At 34.6% G+C, this 17874-nt stretch overlaps 2 protein-coding genes and 2 long non-coding RNA genes across 6 annotated transcripts; 2 read left to right on the top strand and 2 right to left on the bottom strand.

Annotated features, from left to right (window-relative positions):
• Positions 1 to 1436: 1436 nt before the first annotated feature.
• LOC124448764 lies at positions 1437 to 4095 on the bottom strand. Its single transcript, XM_046999730.1, has 2 exons — positions 3948 to 4095; positions 1437 to 3345 (listed from the first exon to the last, which is right to left on the bottom strand). The coding sequence occupies exon 2, from the start codon at positions 2727 to 2729 to the stop codon at positions 1731 to 1733; it is 999 nt and encodes a 332-aa protein (XP_046855686.1). The 5' UTR covers positions 2730 to 3345; positions 3948 to 4095; the 3' UTR covers positions 1437 to 1730.
• A 108-nt stretch (positions 4096 to 4203) lies between these two features.
• Positions 4204 to 6685, top strand: LOC124448765. 3 transcript variants are annotated; one of them, XM_046999733.1, is made up of 4 exons: positions 4204 to 4305; positions 5097 to 5246; positions 5482 to 5777; positions 5942 to 6338. In XM_046999733.1, the coding sequence occupies exons 2-4, from the start codon at positions 5234 to 5236 to the stop codon at positions 6233 to 6235; spliced, it is 603 nt and encodes a 200-aa protein (XP_046855689.1). In that variant the 5' UTR covers positions 4204 to 4305; positions 5097 to 5233; the 3' UTR covers positions 6236 to 6338. The 3 variants fall into 3 exon arrangements, with proteins under 3 accessions (XP_046855689.1, XP_046855688.1, XP_046855687.1); XM_046999732.1 differs by lacking the exons at positions 4204 to 4305; positions 5097 to 5246 and adding an exon at positions 6481 to 6685 and having other exon boundaries at positions 5274 to 5777; positions 5942 to 6225; XM_046999731.1 differs by lacking the exons at positions 4204 to 4305; positions 5097 to 5246 and having other exon boundaries at positions 5274 to 5777.
• Positions 6686 to 9608: 2923 nt separating this feature from the next.
• On the top strand, positions 9609 to 17133 carry LOC124448567. The gene is made up of 2 exons (XR_006949151.1): positions 9609 to 9747; positions 16042 to 17133. It is a non-coding gene; the product is annotated as an uncharacterized LOC124448567 (long non-coding RNA).
• Positions 10388 to 12938, bottom strand: LOC124448564. The gene is made up of 2 exons (XR_006949146.1): positions 12768 to 12938; positions 10388 to 11655 (listed from the first exon to the last, which is right to left on the bottom strand). It is a non-coding gene; the product is annotated as an uncharacterized LOC124448564 (long non-coding RNA).
• Positions 17134 to 17874: the final 741 nt, after the last annotated feature.

Below are 17874 nucleotides of genomic sequence, written 5' to 3'. Positions count from 1 at the left end.
GAAATGACATGAATGAAAGGCAAAAGTAAATCAAACATGTGACTATTTTTGACCAATGACATTAGGATGTTGATAGTGGTTACAATAGAGTCCTTAAGTGTGACGTCACGTTACCATGGCGCTAAAAAATGCAGTTCTAAACAAAATATCTTATGCGAGCGATTTGGACACGCTTTTTGTTTTGAATGTCTAAAGCTTTAGTTATCCAGTGTAATCCCACAAAGACAATAAAAAATAGGAAAGGTTAAAGGGTCATCCAAGGGATCAACTTTCGTCGATGAAGTGTAAAGGACGCGGTCAAACGGGCAAAATGGTTTACTGTTTGCTCCTACATGTGGCCATTCGTCGGAGGGCAACACTTGCAAGTTCTTCGCTTTTCCAAGCGACGAGTACAAGAGATGGATTCGACTCATAAGGTATGAACTGATATTCAAAAAGAATTCCTTAATCGGTTTAGAATTTGATGAATTACGTGATTTTAAGTGAGATTTACGGAATCTATTCAGGTGAAGAGTTGACATCAGGACATGAGAGAGAATCATCGAATACTGAATTATAGAAGCTTCAGCTAGTTGTCTTTTTAACGATCGCTTTGTATTTTCCGTAGCCAAAACCTTAAATCTTAGTGCTTTGGAAGGTATAATCCATCAATTTTGAGGATCAAATTTTTTTCACTTTAATGAAAGTACGACAGAACAACACACAGCTTTACCTAGCCCAATTGTTTCATTGTAGTGTGGCCAATTTCTAACATTGTTATTACATTAACTCATGTTTGCATGAAATTTTGTTTGACGACCTAATGACGTCAATTCCATCCGGAAAAAACAAGATCTCTGCACTCGCCTTTTTCAGGCAATTTGAATCATGTCGGATTGTTATAGACTGCACAGATATTGAGGTTGCTGCACTAGGATTGATGAGTCAGCAAAATGCAACCTATTTATCATACAGAGGAATGAATTCCTTTAAGGTAATAGTTGGTGTTGCACCAAATGGAGTCATTACTAATGTCAGTCGGCTGTATCCAGGTTCTATTTCAGACAAGGCCATTGTGCAACAGTCTGGACTCCTTAATCACTTGACAGCTGGAGATATGATTCTGGCGGACAAGGGTTTCCTTATCAAGGATGTTGTACCACATGGTGTCTGTGTCAATATCCCACCTAATATTCTAATATAATAGTAAAGAGATGATTTTACCTCATAGGGATTACAATATTTATCATCTGGTAAAGCCTGGGTGTACACGTGTTATGCAGTAGCATATTGCTGATTTGCTTTAATATTAGAAACATTTGTGATTTGTGTAGTTGTACAAAGGGCAAACCAGTGTTGTGTTGCAAATTTTTTAAGCAAGAAAACTCAGCACTCTAAAGGCATCATCAACAAGCTGTAAGTACAATGCTAACAGAATGAATACTAAAGAACAAAAATTCCAAATTTTTTGATATTTATCATGACATCATACAAAGCCAAATCAAATTATCTAATCTACAACAAGCAGTAAATAGTTCATTTCCAAACTTGAGTATATCATGATGTTCAGGTATAAATAGTAAAAAGATAATCATAGTTTACAATGATCTACTGTTGGTTCTACATATAAGTATACAATAAAATATGTTATATCAACTGTTCTTGGGTATAACACCAGTTGGTTATAAGATTAAAGGTTGCTGAGATCTACAACAACTTAAGAAATTACCTTTCAACTATTGGCTCAATCTTCAATTCTGCCATATCATGGTTGCCATCTTACTGCCAAGCTCATTTCCCTTTTGGATCAGTTGATGAGCTTTAAGAAAAATCACGCCTAAGATTGATGATGGATGCCCAATTTGGTTGGCCAATTCTCGTTTCTTTATGCAAATTTGTTCAACACCTTGAGATAATGTGTTATTTTCAATAGAACCATTTAGGGAAACAGGCCCTCTGATGTAATCACATTGTCTTATGTGTAAGAACAAATTCTTAGGTAAATTACCAATACCATGGCTACCAGAGCGAAAATACTCAACAATCAATTTCCAATCTTTGTCTTTTTCAGCACTGGATAAATCAATTCCTTTAAACTTGCTCAGTTTTTGAGGACTCACATCAAACATGATAATAGCTGGATGTGTACTGCTCAATCCATATTGCTCTAATGAGAACTTTGCATCATTTACCATGTAGAAACCTTCTCCATCAGAGAAGTCTGATTTGTCTCGACCAAAACCCAGCTCAATTCTGTCTTCCAGAATATCCACAACACTTTTGTGATCAGTACAATGGAAATACACTTTTGTCTCAGGATTTTTTTTATTTAGTTCAGCAACTTCTGATTCAACATGGCATAGAGCATCTTCTTGCGATTCAACATTGATCATATTTACAGGATGACTATATCTTCCCTCTTCATCAAAACGTGAGAAATTCTCAGTAAACCATCCATTTTGATTATCATTTTTGAAAGGAAAATCCATAACTTGATCATTTAAGAAGATATCATACTTAAAATCATTTTCAATGTAAATTTCCACCCAGGATAAAATTTGTTTGTGATTTGGATCTGACATGTTGGTTATCCATTTAGCAATAAATTGAGATCGATGCTTTGTAAAACCAATCTTGCATAAGATTTCAGCAACCTCTTTACTATCTCTGAGATTTTCTATGCTGTCTTCTTCCTCAAACTCCTTCAAGAACCTTAGCAAATTTTCCTTTTCACTTTTGTGTTTTCTCATGTAAGGACTTAGTTTGGAAAGCCTGAAAGCAAACTCAACTTTCAAACCAAGCACTGAGCACAGAATATTTTCTGGGGTGATATTCGAGTCAAAGAGATCATTTATCTCAGGATGGTTTAGATTGGAAATGGTACTTTTTATATTTTCACAGCATTTGTAAGATTTTCACGATTCAGATCATCTCTTATTTCTTTCTTGATGCCACAACAATTGTTGTAGTTAAGATATGTTTCATCCAGAAGCTTGGTTAAATTGTCGAGATGTACTTTTAGATCATTCAGTTGATTTATCTTTTCATAAGTGAGTTTGCCTTTATCAGACAATGTCTTTACCTTGTCCAACAAGATACAACAAAATACAAGACACTGATGAAGAAAACAAACTGAACGAATTAAGTGGCATCCAGGTCTGCCAGCACTTCTTTCTATATCTAGCTTCATGCAAAGGATACTTAATTCGACTTGCCATTTGCTAAGAACAGTCACAAATTTCTCAACATCTTCATTGTTTTTAGCAGTTCGCTTTTCCTTGATTTTACCAATCTTTGATGTGAAATGTTTACGAAGGATAGGATAATGTTTATGCATGACTGCCAATGATTGCATATTTATTCATACTAAGAACGAAGAGCGGACAAAAACATAAACATGAAGTTACACTTAAACATTTGACACAAATCTATGTTTAAAGTTCTTACCAAAAACATACAAAACTATTTTAAACTTTAGATATAAAACAATACTACCCAACAATAATAAGAACTGCAGAATTTTCAAGCTAAATATAAATTCATACAACGTCGTCATATTACCGTAAGGCAACGAAATTATAAAACTCGCCTCTGAACGTTTACTTATAAGAATCAAAAAGCTTAAAACATAAAGGATAAATGCTTTCAAGAAAATAACACATTACATATATAACTTAGTATTTTACGATAAAAAATTTTCTCTTTACGGAAGTTAGGCCAGGAACAGCAAAAGTATTTAAGAATAGGAACATTTCAGGTATTTCAACAATGTTGAGTTCACTAACAACCCTTTTCGCAAATTAGCACGACTTTTTGAGAAACTAAACGTTTAACAGCGTACAGACATAAAATAGAATCAAAATATAACAACAAGACAAAAACGCTAGTTTAGATTTTAAGTACAAACGTAACAACAAACATTGGCAATACTGATATGACATTTAAGAAATACATTTAAGCTCACTTACGTATCAGGAAAAACAAGAAATTGTCCCCATTATTCACCATCCATACGACACTAACACCGTACTTTAGTTCATGACTCGTCCGATAAGTTATAAACTTTTTACTTATATAAGCAATAAAACAAAATTCGTGGGAAAAATGATATTGTTATATTGATCCGCGAGGATTCGTGGGATAGATGCGTTTGTTTGGTCACCTGACTAAGTCGTTGCCAAATTGCCATTGGGTAATCATTTATTAGTATGGTAATTTCCAAACAGGTAAATGAATAATATAATAATTTCTACACCGTATTTAAGATTGAAAGAAATCGAATCTTTTAAACCGAAAAAGGCACAAAGATTCATTTAATTTCAAAAGGTACGCAGTATCGTTTGATAAGTGTTGTTAATCGCTTTTGGGTGACTTTAGAAAAATACGCTATTTATGGAAGTTTAAATATCGTGTGGTTTTAGTATCGTTGTAGGTTTCTGTATGTTGTTGTCTGGCGATTTAAATGGATGTTTTCTGCTTTACGTTTTGATAATTTTGTCTAAAAATGTCGAGGAAAAGAGTTGCGTTTCAATTTAGCTGGTAGATATAGGTACTCAACGGTAGTAAATCATTCGGCTGGTATGGCAAGCCATTTCGGAAAAAGGTGGTCGAGAAAAATCTCCGTTGAGAAAGCAAACCGATGTTGAGAAACACGTGTTTATCATTGAGAATTTGCAGATGGTAGTTCAGAAAAGCAAATATATTGTGAGAAAAATTCGGTCGAGAAAAAACCAGTGCACGCACTACCTAAAGATTGGACATGAGGCAGACGAGGGCTGTCATGTAGCACTATTTGGTACTAATATGAATTTGGCACTACTTTCAACAGCATAATCATCAGCACAATTCATCACCGCATTCAACTGAAATTTATTGATAAAAACAATAAAGCAATAAAGTCCTGTTGAGGGACTTACTCCCCTTTCTCTGCCTGGTCTATTTTGAATGATAAATTTTAGTTGAATATGATGATGATTATTGTGATGACTGTTGTGTTGAATGTGGTGCCCATATGTGGGTGCCCATCGTGGTGCCAAATTCACAGTAGCAATTGTAAGATGATGCGAATGCGAGTAACGGGTCACCAGGAGCAGGTCAACTTATTAACAACATTTTAGCTCAAGTCGAAGAATTGTCAGAAGTTATTTCACCATGTCGTGAAAACTCTGAATTATCGTCTATAAACGAGGAAGTGGCACGATCTTTTAATCGCGGAGGCCGAAGACACGACATAAATTTACAACAATCAACAGCAATGTCGAGCACAGGTACCAGTTTGCCACCGTTTCGTCCATAGAACCAAGGCAATATTTTCTGCTATGAAGTATAACAAGCGAATTTTGAACAGCAGCAGCTCCTCAAGGAAAAAGCAATCAAAAATGAAGAAGGGGCCAAGTGGTCCTTTCATACGAGACATAGTCCTTTTGTCAGGGCCAAATGTAAACGTTGTCCCCCGCCAAAGCGCAAGAGTCAATCTAATGGAAAATGGTCATATTATTTTAGGCTTCCAGCTGATGAAAGAATGGAAGGGATATGAAGTAGAGATGCATGTGAGAAATGCGTTTGGTGACAAACTAAAAGATCACAATATAGATATTGAAATCGTAATGTCGGTCCACAATACATTGCATCCACCCTGTCTTGCACCGAACCAAACCTTAAATGGCTTCATGGTGCACAAAGTGTTGAAAGATAAACCAATTTATGTCAGGCTATCAGTACAGATATTGGAACCATTAAGCAACAGAATCAACAAACCTGAACATTTGAATGATCAAGAGGAGCTGTGTATTGTGCAGGTATGCTTGTCTTGTCTGCCTTTTCATTTTCTCAAATACATTCTGCTAGAAATAAATTTATGAATTAGTCATTAAACATCATTTTTTATTGTTTGACCTTTTTTTCAACATTTTTTCGTTGTAAAAGAAGAATCATGATAATTTTTTATTTTCATATGTAATAGGATGACTCAAGTGATGATGAGTTTCTAAGATCTGCGTTTACTAATGAACCTCCTTGCATATCTTCATATCAACATCCTGGAGTTGAGGAACGCAGTGAAGTGGAAGTGACTAATAATCCACCTGCTGTCCAAGAAACCTCTTTGCCATCTGTTGGTACTATTTCAGACTGTTCTCACAACAATGGAAATGTTCAGAACGAAGTTCAACCAGAAGATCCAAATTCTGTTGATATGTCCAATATTTCTGGTATGTTTGTTAAAACATTATTTTGCATCAAAATGAGGTTTAAGTGATTTTGTTATTTGTGATATTTACATCATAAGGTTCTACTACTGAAGATTTTGCTGTCACACATGTTTAATGAGTTATTGTTGAATTCATTTTGTTATTTGCAAATCAGTCTTTAGACCTTGGATAGACCTTTACTACATGTTTTTTCAAATTAAGCATTCCGCCCTTAATGGTGCATTATTGCTTAAGCCAGAGAAAAAACATAGAGCAGGAGTACTCTTTTTAACAGTATTCTTTTCTTTTAAAGCTGTTGAAAGTTCATCAGAAATGCTTTTGGAAAATGAAAATCTGTCAACCCTTTTGGAAAGTGAAAATCTTCCAACAAGTAACATTGTGATACACCAATCAAATCTTAAGCATAACATGATTGATGAATTTTGTGATGAAGAAATTTTAAATTCAATAGTTACAGTTAAAGTTATTGATGACAGAGGGCAAATGGAGAAAGGTGAAGGGCGGAGTATTTAGAGATATACTTACAGGGTTTTGGCAGGAATTCCTATTGCAAGGGTATCTCTATCTCCTATCCAGCTCTCACCTGCTTTTATATCTGTGTGCTTGTTTGGTTAATCTTGCATTACTAAAGCATTTCTTTGGAATCTTTTAAGGCATTTTGTCAGTCAGTGAGCAAGAAATAGTTAATGAAGTAGTTAGTGGGAATATGAGCCCCTTGATGATGATGTTATGGAATTTTTAAGTAGCTATCAATGTTTTACCACTCCCAGTGAAAAATATTGAAAATATTATTTGGCAGTTAGCTCATAAAGAGATCATCCAAAGCCCGTTATATTGCAAACTGCTGGACCTCAATCTTATCCTTGCTAAAAAGATACATGCCATTTCAGTCACTTGAAAATTTGGTCTCGCTATATATTGAGAAAAAACCTAATGCGAAGAAAGTTGTGAACTTCTTGATGCCCATCCTAATACAGATGCAGAAAGGGCATGCTTAGATCACCTGAAAAGATTTATAAGGTCCATTGAAGGAAATATTGGTACTTTTTTGCAGTTTACAACAGGAAGTAATGTACTGGTTTGCGACAAAATAAGCATTTCTTTCAATAAATTGGAAGGCTTAGGCAGACGTCCTGTTTCACATACATGCACTACTACTCTTGAAATTCCCAGCACATATCAAAGCTATAATGAACTTTCAGAGGACTTCTCAAACTTGCTGAGTAATAAAAATGCTTGGGCTTTGACATTGTTTAAAATATTAAGCATTACATTAAATGTTATTGCTCCATAAACTTAAAACTTGTTCTTTTTGTTATGTTAAAATTTATTTTATAAAGACCAGAATTTTATTCAGGACTGTTACAGAGGAAGACATTTTAAAATATTGTTGTATCTTATATATAAATGAACTTTATCAAACAGGCTGGTTTTTCTTGTTCTTTTTCTTATGTTGTGTTTTCTAAGTTTCCAATCAACTTTTTTCTATCACCATCACAAAATGTCAGTAAGTGTTTGTAATGCTGCACAATAGAAATTGATGCCATAATTACCATCATTTGCCACTGCATTTGGAACAGTATTGTGGACAATGGACCACTGTTCAGGTGACAAAATAATTCTGCCCTCTGGGACAACAATGTTGTTATCTGTTTCAATGTCAGGAATATCTCCATCGAAGTCCACTCCATAAAATGTAAAGTCTGTAACAAGCTCATCCACTTGGTTGGGAATATTGCCAGAGTACCACAGTGTCATTGGTGACCTATGACCCATTGTTCTAAGTCCATGGTAGTTCCACTGACTTTCAAATTCTCGGAGTGATGCATTTATTCTAGGCAAGAACACTATCTCAAGAGCCAACAAATGTGCTTCATTATCTACATCCAGTAAACCACTATTTTCCATTGTAATAAACACGTCCTTGTATAAAGCTCCCAGTACTCTATTCACTTCTCGCCACAACCGTTCAATACGTTGTTTGTGAACACTGGTACCTGCAATAAAGCTTCCTCTTCCTGTGCCTCGAGTTGTAATCATGAACTTTGCAATCTCAACGTTTTCCACTCCGCAGTCTGCTCGAACACGTGAAGGAACACCAAATTTTTCATTACCTTCGATAAAGAACTGTACAGCAGTAGTTGCTAAGTTGTTAGTAGAACATTTTAAATAAATGATAGCTCGACTGTAGCCATCTATACAACCGTGAACTACAAACCTCCACTGTATAAGTTTGTGGTTGGTATCAACGTGCCATAACTCATTTGAAGCAGCCACATTGTACATTCTTCTTTGGATAGTAACACGCTTTCTTACAGCCCTTCCAACAGGATCAAGTAAACGAAGGCATTCTCTCACTCTGTACCTTTGTACAAAAGTTTGACGAGCAACTAAGCCTCCTCGAATATAAGTTTCGCCAGCATATGGAGTTTGCTGTAGTATACTTTCTATAACTGATTTCAATTCGGCGTCAGTGATTTCAGAAAATTTTTGCGATATGTTTAGCTCTTGGCGGTAGTTGTACAGTGTCCTTTCGTTTATACCCAGCGTTTCTGCGATTGATTTCCAATTCATACCCGTTTCTCGTAATGTTTCTATTTGCTCTTTAGAAACAACATATTTAGGCCTTCCACCAGTGAACTGTCGACTCAAAGTTAACCTATTATATGGAAGTTGTTCACGACATTGCGACTGCACTTCACTAACAAGGATGTGTAACTCTCTGACTAAATTCTCAAATAAACTCTTTAACTCTTCGTGGCCAAATTTGGATTCAATAACTGATTGAAGAGCAAAAACAACGTGAAAATGTCCCTCTAACTTTCTACATACATATTCTTTCGCGTTGGCATCTTCACTATCACGACACAATAACTAAACAAGACTGTAGGGAAGTAAAAACGCTATAATATCTTGAACATCCGCCATTACGCCATTCGTAGTATATCAGAGCGCTGCTTGAAGTTGCAAAGAACAGTACTATGAACCATGGTATAACTATAAATTATGCTGTTACGACTGGCATTTTATTTCTAGACCGAGATTTTTTCTCGACCGAGATTTTCTCGACCGGGATTTTTTTCTCGACCGGGAATTTTTTCTCACAATATATTTGCTTTACTGAACTGCCATCTGCAAATTCTCAATGATAAACACGTGTTTCTCAACATCGGTTTGCTTTCTCAACGGAGATTTTTTTCTCGACCACCTTTTTTCCGAAATGGCTTGCCATAGGCTGGTGTAATTAAGATTTTTGAAATGTAGACTTCAGCGAGTCTACTTTAGTGTTGTGAAAACATTACCAGACGAAATCGAAAAATACGAGCCGGTCGATATTAGAGAGCTTTAGCAAGAGTACGACTACGACGAGTACGAAGTTTGACCGTGTAAGGGAATGGCACGAGGAAGTTTTTTGTCGTCGCTTCGTCAAAATTTTGTTTTAGCTATAAACAACAGAACGAGCCTTTTTATTGTGAAAACACTGACGTTTGCGAAGCATCTACGGCTCCATTTGTTAATAATGATATCAACAAATCGGTAATACTGATTTTGCAAGAAGGTAGGACTCTTTAGACTGAAAAACTTCACTATTTTAAGTTTTATGTACGATATATTTGTACTATTTTATTGTTTGTTTACCGTTCACTTTTTCGTACTGCGTACGAAATACATAAAAGTTCTCAAGGTCGTATTTTCCTCTTAAATGAACATATGCGCTCAAAAAAGGCTCTAAATTAAAGCCTGGATGCTCAAAAATAGTACTGTAAACTAATTTCTTACAGAATGAAGAAATGTACCTACTTTCTTTGCTTTAAAAGACATCGTAATCGCGACTACGAATTTTTTCCAAACATCGTACTCAGATTGATGACGGCTACGTGTTGTTGTTGTAGCAACAATGTTTTCGCGTCAAAATGACGTAAATCTTACTCGTAGTCTCTGCTAAAGCTTCGTATTAATAACTTGCCTGTTGAAAAGTTCGTGCGCTGAAGTTAAAATCAACAAAATACAGAAATTTTTTCATGAATAAGTAACAAATTTCTGTAATCTAGAAAAACTCACTCATTCACCTATACAAATTGCACTCACCTATACAAATTGAATTAATGTCGGGAAAATCTACATAACATTTTGATAATTTTGATAAACACGTTTGCAAGACGACACTTCGGAAAATATCTCGTGGTGCTAGGCCCCAATTTGTACACGTTGAACTTTATTTCTTGACATCATGCTCAACGTCATCCAATGATTGTTTAAAATTAGTTTACATCAAGATTTTTACAATTCAGCCTTTACAATGGTAAATAATGACTATATACGAAATCAAAATGTCCTACGAGTTACGTTATAAATTGTGATACGATTGTTTTCATGGAGAACACAACTCCGTGCAATTTCAAACTGTTTATTACTGTACTAACTTCCCTTTCTTGTTTTCTTGCGTCTCCTACAGCCAATTTGCTACGAATCAGGTTTTATAAAGACTGCACCCACCAAAAATGGGGAACCGCTCATAGCCTCAGCCAATCTGGGTTTCTTTACACAAACCTGCAAAATATCTTCATTTTGGTCACCTGCTGAACGACCATCTATTGTAATTGGACTTTTGATAAAATCGCAATATTCTACTTCCGACAATAGTTCCCTGCTCATGGGACGGTTACGGTCATTCCTTCCAGCCGTAAAGTATTGAGTAACTGTAAGAAAGTCTTGTTTATTGCGATTACCACATAAATACAATTCTTTGAAACCTTCCAAATTATTTGGGCGTAAACAAAAAATGAGAAGAGCTGGTTTTGTCGCAGTATAGTGTTTTAACGAGTGTTCACAATCATTTGCCATGTAGAAGCCATACTTATGCGACAAGTCACACTTTTCACGACCTTCACCTAATTTAATACCATTCTCAAGAATCTTCTTAGCAGAAGAATGATTAGTACCATGGAAATATAACTCAGTATTTTCGTCTTCGTTTTTCTTCAATTTTTCAATCTCCTTAATGCATCTAATTGCTTCATCTTTGTTACTTGCATTAAAATCTTTACTTCTTGATCAGTTTGGTCCCTTGCTTCATTACGACGTGAAAAATTCTGGGTAAAACAATGGTTTTGGCAGTTTTCATTGTAAGGAAAAAGAGGAAGGGCGTTATTCGTAAATATAGTACACTTAAAAAATTTCTTAATGTAGGTTCCAAGTAAAACTGTTGTTGATTGATCATCAAGATGAGACAGAATAAACGAGAGTATTTTCTCCTTCACTTTTCATGATCTCTTTTCAACCAACTCATTCGACATGTAAAGCAAGCTCACAATATCGTACATATCAGTTCTAACGAAATAACTTCGCTCAGGTCTTTTGGGGCATAGCAGTGATCGTTTGGTTGTATTGTGGTACAGAATTATTCTTTTGTGGATAAATGGAGTAGACGTCTCTCATTATTGATTTTGATAAACAAGGAAGCATTCTAAAGAACATCATAGATACTCTTACAAAAATAACATCAATTAAAAGCATTTCAGAAAATGAATTACATAATTAGAAATATTTCAAATATTTAAAGCGAAAACGTCGATACGTTCACAATGGCTGCAGTTGTAAACGTTTATATATTTGCATAAAAATTCCTTCAAAGCTTGTGAAGGAATCGCTTTTACAGTTTCACGACATTGAATCTAGCGGACAAATTTATATTTTTAGTGGTTTGCATATTATGATACAAACATGACACTTTCAATGCGAAGCTAGTATACAGTTGATTTCATGTTTTATTTTGAGCAACGTTGGCAATCATCGAGCAGATTTGCAAATTTGATCGGGAACTTTCGAGAAACATGAGCACTTTTGAACAAACTTGAAAGTATTACGCGAAAAAGTTGAGATAAATCGAATGTAACATGCTCCAATGCACCACAGTTATGAGGAAGAGATGAACACTTGTGCTATGTGGCAACATCATTGATAATCTAATACCAAAGAATGAATTGTTACTGTCGATAAATTTATAGTGTATGATAAACAGGCTAGAATGTAATTTCTGATCCATATTTAATGACGACTTTGAAAGTTTTAAAACGAAAAATTTTAAAAATTGTTTGTACTCAAGGGAACTTTAAATTCCTTTGTCATTAAAGTGCGCAATAGATTTGTTACAAACAAGGCAAAGAAGCCAATACATACTTCAAAGCTTATCACACGATTGTCACTTAAGCGTGACTTAAATATTATAAAACATGTTTCGATGTTTAAAGTGTTCAGGAAATTGACGTCTCCTGGTTATAACCGGTTTAAATATTTTCATGTTTCACATAAGTACATGTTTGTTCGTCTATGTTTCGACACGGCGCATGAAACCGTTCAAAGAATAGATATTTGAAGCTATTGACGACAGCCCAGCACAGTTTCCTTTGTATGATAAAATTGTCACAATTATACCCAAATGCGTTGAACATAGTTGCATTTACATATAAAGATTTCTTTGGTTTCGATTTTATTGTTGGAACGACAACGTATACTGACGTCGTATTCATCAAAATTTACAAAATTCCATTCTAACGTTAATTCAAACTGTTTACTTACTTTTACAGAAGGATAACAGCTGGTACTTGGCAATTTTTTATATATCTATGAACTGAGGAGCTTCGATGGACGGCGCACTGTCCAGAAAGAAATGACAAGAACGCGTCTCTGTGTCGGTACCAGACCTCTGACGTAGTTTCCCCCCTCTAATTCCTATATTAGCATTGATCACGAGGCAAATATTTGCGGTGATCCCTGAGTACCCCATCAAGTCAAATAAAAATGTTAGTTATAACAATAAAAGGATTGTAAACCAAAATCACATAAAAAAATTATGTCATAGCTACCTCTTTTCCTGAAGCGAAATCAACCGCAAGTTTAAAAATATATGAATCAAAGAAAAGTCGCGTTCATATCACCTGTCAAGGAGATTTTTCTGAAAACGACAGTTATTACTGTCATGTCCTTCGTTATCAGTGACGTTTGTTAAATGGCGGATCTAGAGTACCTCTAAATAAGTTATAGCCCCTAAATTTTAAATTCAAATTATATTCAGAAAAAAACTATTGGTTTTTAATTTCTAAAGAATATAATTTTACGAATGGATTAGCCTTTAAGGTGTTTAGAAATGTAAATATATACAAAAATGTGCTGCAGTAATTTATTTGGACGTAGTCTGGATCCGGCACTGTCTGAGCCAAACGTTTTTTCCTTCGGCAGGGAAAGTTGTTGAAAAAATGTTAAGCTGTGTACCATAGAACATTAAAAATTTCTTTTGGCCAGAGGTAAACACCACGGAGAATTTACTAGAATTTACTAGACTATGCAGTCTTTACAGCGTTCTATAAGGCATATTCTAAAATTGCATATTCTGAGAAACGTTTCACTTCCACAACGTGGAACTTTTCTGATGGGGAAATGTTGACATGGCAACCGTTGTCTAAACATGCTGAAAGTGACTAGTTATCTTCGTGAGACCGGCTTTTGTTACGTAAATTTTAGAAATCGTTCATAAAAGGTCATAGTTATTAGTAAGTTAGAACAATATTGGGCTTTCCATAGTCTATCGAATAGTGCAGGAAATGAAAAAGATATTACGATTGTTACGAGGCATGTATTAATAAAAATCAAAAAGATCATTTACAAAATCAGCACATAAACAAATTTACTTATTATACAAATGTGATAGAGTTTATTCTATCTAATTAGCTATTATTTTAACCACTTTTGACTCCATGGTTTGTGCATTTGCAGAAAGAAAACATTTTGATACATATATAGTCACACTTACAGTTCATCAGGAATTGATGGTAGATTTAAATCACATATTTCAACACTAAAGTCCAAATATAAATTTTCCAGCAAGATATTAAAAAGTTCAGCATAACTGTCAGCGTTTGATTCCATCCCTTGATCTTCTACAAGATTCTCCTGCAGAACGTTTTCTTCGAGGAATTTTTTTCGTCACGTTGCTCATGCTCCAGTCCTTCGTAATGTTCGTCTTTATTTCTATTCTCATCCTCATTTGATTCAGAATTTGAATCTTTATCGTCTTTGTTCATATCTTTATTTTACATATGCTAATGTGACTCGCAAACTTTACCAACAAATGTGGCTTTCGATGAGGATGTGCTCCGTCACAAGCCAGCTACCACTGAATGGTGTTCCAATCCAACGGAGGTTCTTATATAAAGCAGTGCCTTGGAATTGACAACCCTCATAAGTTACTAAAATTTGCACCAATCACATTCATCCAGTCGAATGCTAATTGCTTTTCATCTAAATATCGTTTGGGAAGTCCCTGATTTCTAAATGATGCAAAAAATTGCGCATGAAAAATTCGATGTTTGAAAGTTAAAAAGTTGAATGATTCCGAAAAGTATTTATGTAATTTAATTTTTGTTCATTATTATTTTATTTACTTAAAATCGGAATCGAACTAACGTGATTGAACAGTTATAATAAAATTTACAACTTCCTCATTCCTACGATCCGTTCACAAAACGAAAGTGATTTCCTTTAAACTATTGCTTACATTTGTGTCGAAAGAATAATATGCGATGAATTTGAGAAACACTGGCACTTTTGTAGACGTTGACATAATAATTTTTAAAGCTGTATATTTTTTACTGTTGACACAAAAGACACAAAGAAAAATTTATGCAAATTAATGAAAAAATTCGCCACAACATGGTAACGTGCATTTTTGATCGACCATATATATTAAAGTTGTGTTTACTCATTTTTTTCGCCAACAGTAACAAAACACAAGTTTTATGTCGACGTCACCGAAATACACGACGTTCTATAATTCATTAAATAAAACCCTTCAGATAAACTTGTTTATGCCAGTATTCTGTTGTTGTACCAAAAGTGGTAAAATATTATCATAGTTGTTTCACGTACGTTGGATAAGCAATGTCACCTTACGAGAGCAATTTCTCTCACTGGATGAATAGAACTTAAATAAATGAAGATAATTATGCAGAAGACTTAACAAAACATCCGCATAAACTATTCATTCTTAACATCAAAAAAAAATTTGTTTTATCGTTTGAATGGGATTAGTGAATGTGAGCTGTAGATGTAAGTCAATGTTTTAAAGTTTGAAACACATACCGTAAAGGTTCTTTAGTACCGTAAAAACATACTAAAACTATGAGCAAGTTGTCAGCACCATTTAAGGGCTTAACAATATTTAAGTCGCCATTTTCCATTCTGAAGATAGTTCAAGCAGTTGATTGCATCAAATTTCGAACTAATTTCGAGATTAACTGCGATCGACTCATTTAGTTTGTATTTAATTTACAGTGAATAAAACTTCACCGTATTCAGAACAACTTTGTGTTTCAAAGAAATTGTTTTCCTTTCGAATTTGAGAATGGAGTTCAATGTTAACATTTACATATCGATTCAATGCGTAACCCAGCCTATATTAAGATCAATGTTGAAGAAAACAGAAACTAGTAGAAAACTTTGCTTTGCTTAATGACAACAGAGGTACTTTAATTCGCATATTTTGATGATGTACATCTCGTAGAGTTTGTACATCAAACTCCGGATACCGTTCATGAAAATGTCCTTCTGCTTAATTTTCTATGTCGAGTTTGCTTTTATTTATAATTTTATTGAAATGAATATACTGCAGGATCAGTTTAAAATGATCGGAAAAACGATCCAGCAGGAAAAATGCCGAAATGTATGAAACTTGTTTCATACTATCATTTGACGAAGCGTTGTTGAAATGTATTGTACGGATCGTAAGTAAAGCAAAATATTTTATTACTTAGTGTAAAATAAAATAGATAAGTCATATCTACCTTTTCTTTTAAAGCCAAAGTAGCCACGTAAAGAAATATACAAGAATCAAGTCAACTAGTCACGTCTCCAGTTTGATGCGAAGACGCCTGTTACCCTGTTACCGCTTCTACTACCGCTTATATGACACTCTTTGTAAAATGAAGTTTGGAAAACTGCTCGTCCAATTATTCCTAATTTAATATTTGATGATAAAATTAATGAACATTCAATGATGCATTATGCATAAGGTTTATGCCAGGTGGTATCGAATAAAATATTCCATCGTATTTTATTTTGCATGTGTTTATGCATGGACAACAATGCAAAATCTATATTGTCTTGTTTCTTTTCGCCTTTCAAAGTCAGTTTAGACAACTAAAGACGACATTTTGTTTGAGGAATTAAATATGGGCATCGAGGAGCATTTCCGCCTCCGAAATTTTAGGAAAAATTGCTTTATTAAATCACGATGAAGGTGATATTGTTCAACATCCAGCGGCGTCAAGTCAAAGAACAAACTGAAAGATTGTATCGACTTAAATGGTACGAGATGGTTGATGAAATTTAGTATCATTGCAAAAATCTATCATCGGTTATTAGCGAAAAGCTGACAAGCAAGCCCATTGAAAATAACTGCACTATGTCTCACAAATTTCTCCCATCGTCGACCCAAACAAGATGAAGGATACCGGTTACTTATGCGGAAAGTTTTGTCAACAACATCACGACAAAGAAGACTTTCAAGCTAAAATTTTGTTGCTTTTTGTTAAAGGTAGCGTATCTATATCTATGTAATCTGAAAATAAAGTTATTTAGTTGCATTAGAATGAAGCAAATGCTGATGTTCAATGTGCGATAGGCTTTGTGAAAGATGGCGAAGATGCTTGCATAGACTGCGGTCAAGCATATGTTGTAGTTGTTTCTCACTGCAGCTTTTTGTCGTGTCAAAATACTGGATACTTTTCTATTTAATTTTATCAACAATATTTGTCTGAATCATTTAATACATGGGAACATGAATGCTTCACTGAATTGGACTTTGTGTTTCATGAAATAACTCGATGTTTGTAATAGTTCAATTTCAAAGACTCGTGAAATAAAACAATTTCATTTTGTATGACAGTAATCTACCTTCAGTTATAATCAGGGCAACTAGTCATTTTTCTTGTATTGTCGGATTGCTGTTGATTTGTATTTACAGCAGCCTTCTAAACAGGATGTTTCAAACATTGATAACTTTTGCCATGGTTTTGGAACTACCATTTGGCACATTACACTTTAGTTGTACTGAGCATATGTAAGATTTATGAAGGAAAGTGATGATGCTATGTAATAGGACAACTGCGTGTTAGCAAAAGCCATCTTAACACAAAATTACATAATTATTTGCACATTTAACATCAGTATGTGCTTGTTTCAAATGCACATAAAGAACTTTATATTCATATTTAATGAACGTAGAAACACAGTCCACAACGAAAAGCAACAAATTTTTAGCAAGAAACCTTCCACAATTTCGCGCATTCGCAAAAAATTTTTGCAATATGCAAATCAAACTATAAATTTGAGGTTGCACGATGTTTTCTTAGGTACGTTTGCAATATGCAAACAAGTGAATTAATTTTGATGATAGATGGATACAAGTAAGGTGACACTGATAGCTCTTTCCTTTAGAAAAGACGACCACTTTTCACACGATTACTGTATGTTTACATGAATCCGGAATGAGTCACAACTCGATCGGGATCGAGTTCATTCCTAGTTTCATTCCGGATCGAAATTTAGTTTTAATCTCATATAAACGCGAGCTGAGTTTCATTCTTGAATGACGGCATCTTACGCCGTCAGATAAAAAAACTAGCTAGTA

The sequence above is a fragment of the Xenia sp. Carnegie-2017 genome, unplaced genomic scaffold (assembly GCF_021976095.1).
Source record: "Xenia sp. Carnegie-2017 unplaced genomic scaffold, XeniaSp_v1 HiC_scaffold_23, whole genome shotgun sequence".
Classification (NCBI taxonomy): Eukaryota; Metazoa; Cnidaria; class Anthozoa; order Malacalcyonacea; family Xeniidae; genus Xenia; species Xenia sp. Carnegie-2017.
Note: the sequence above shows the minus strand (reverse complement) of the source record. Positions and strands in the feature narration are given on the sequence as shown.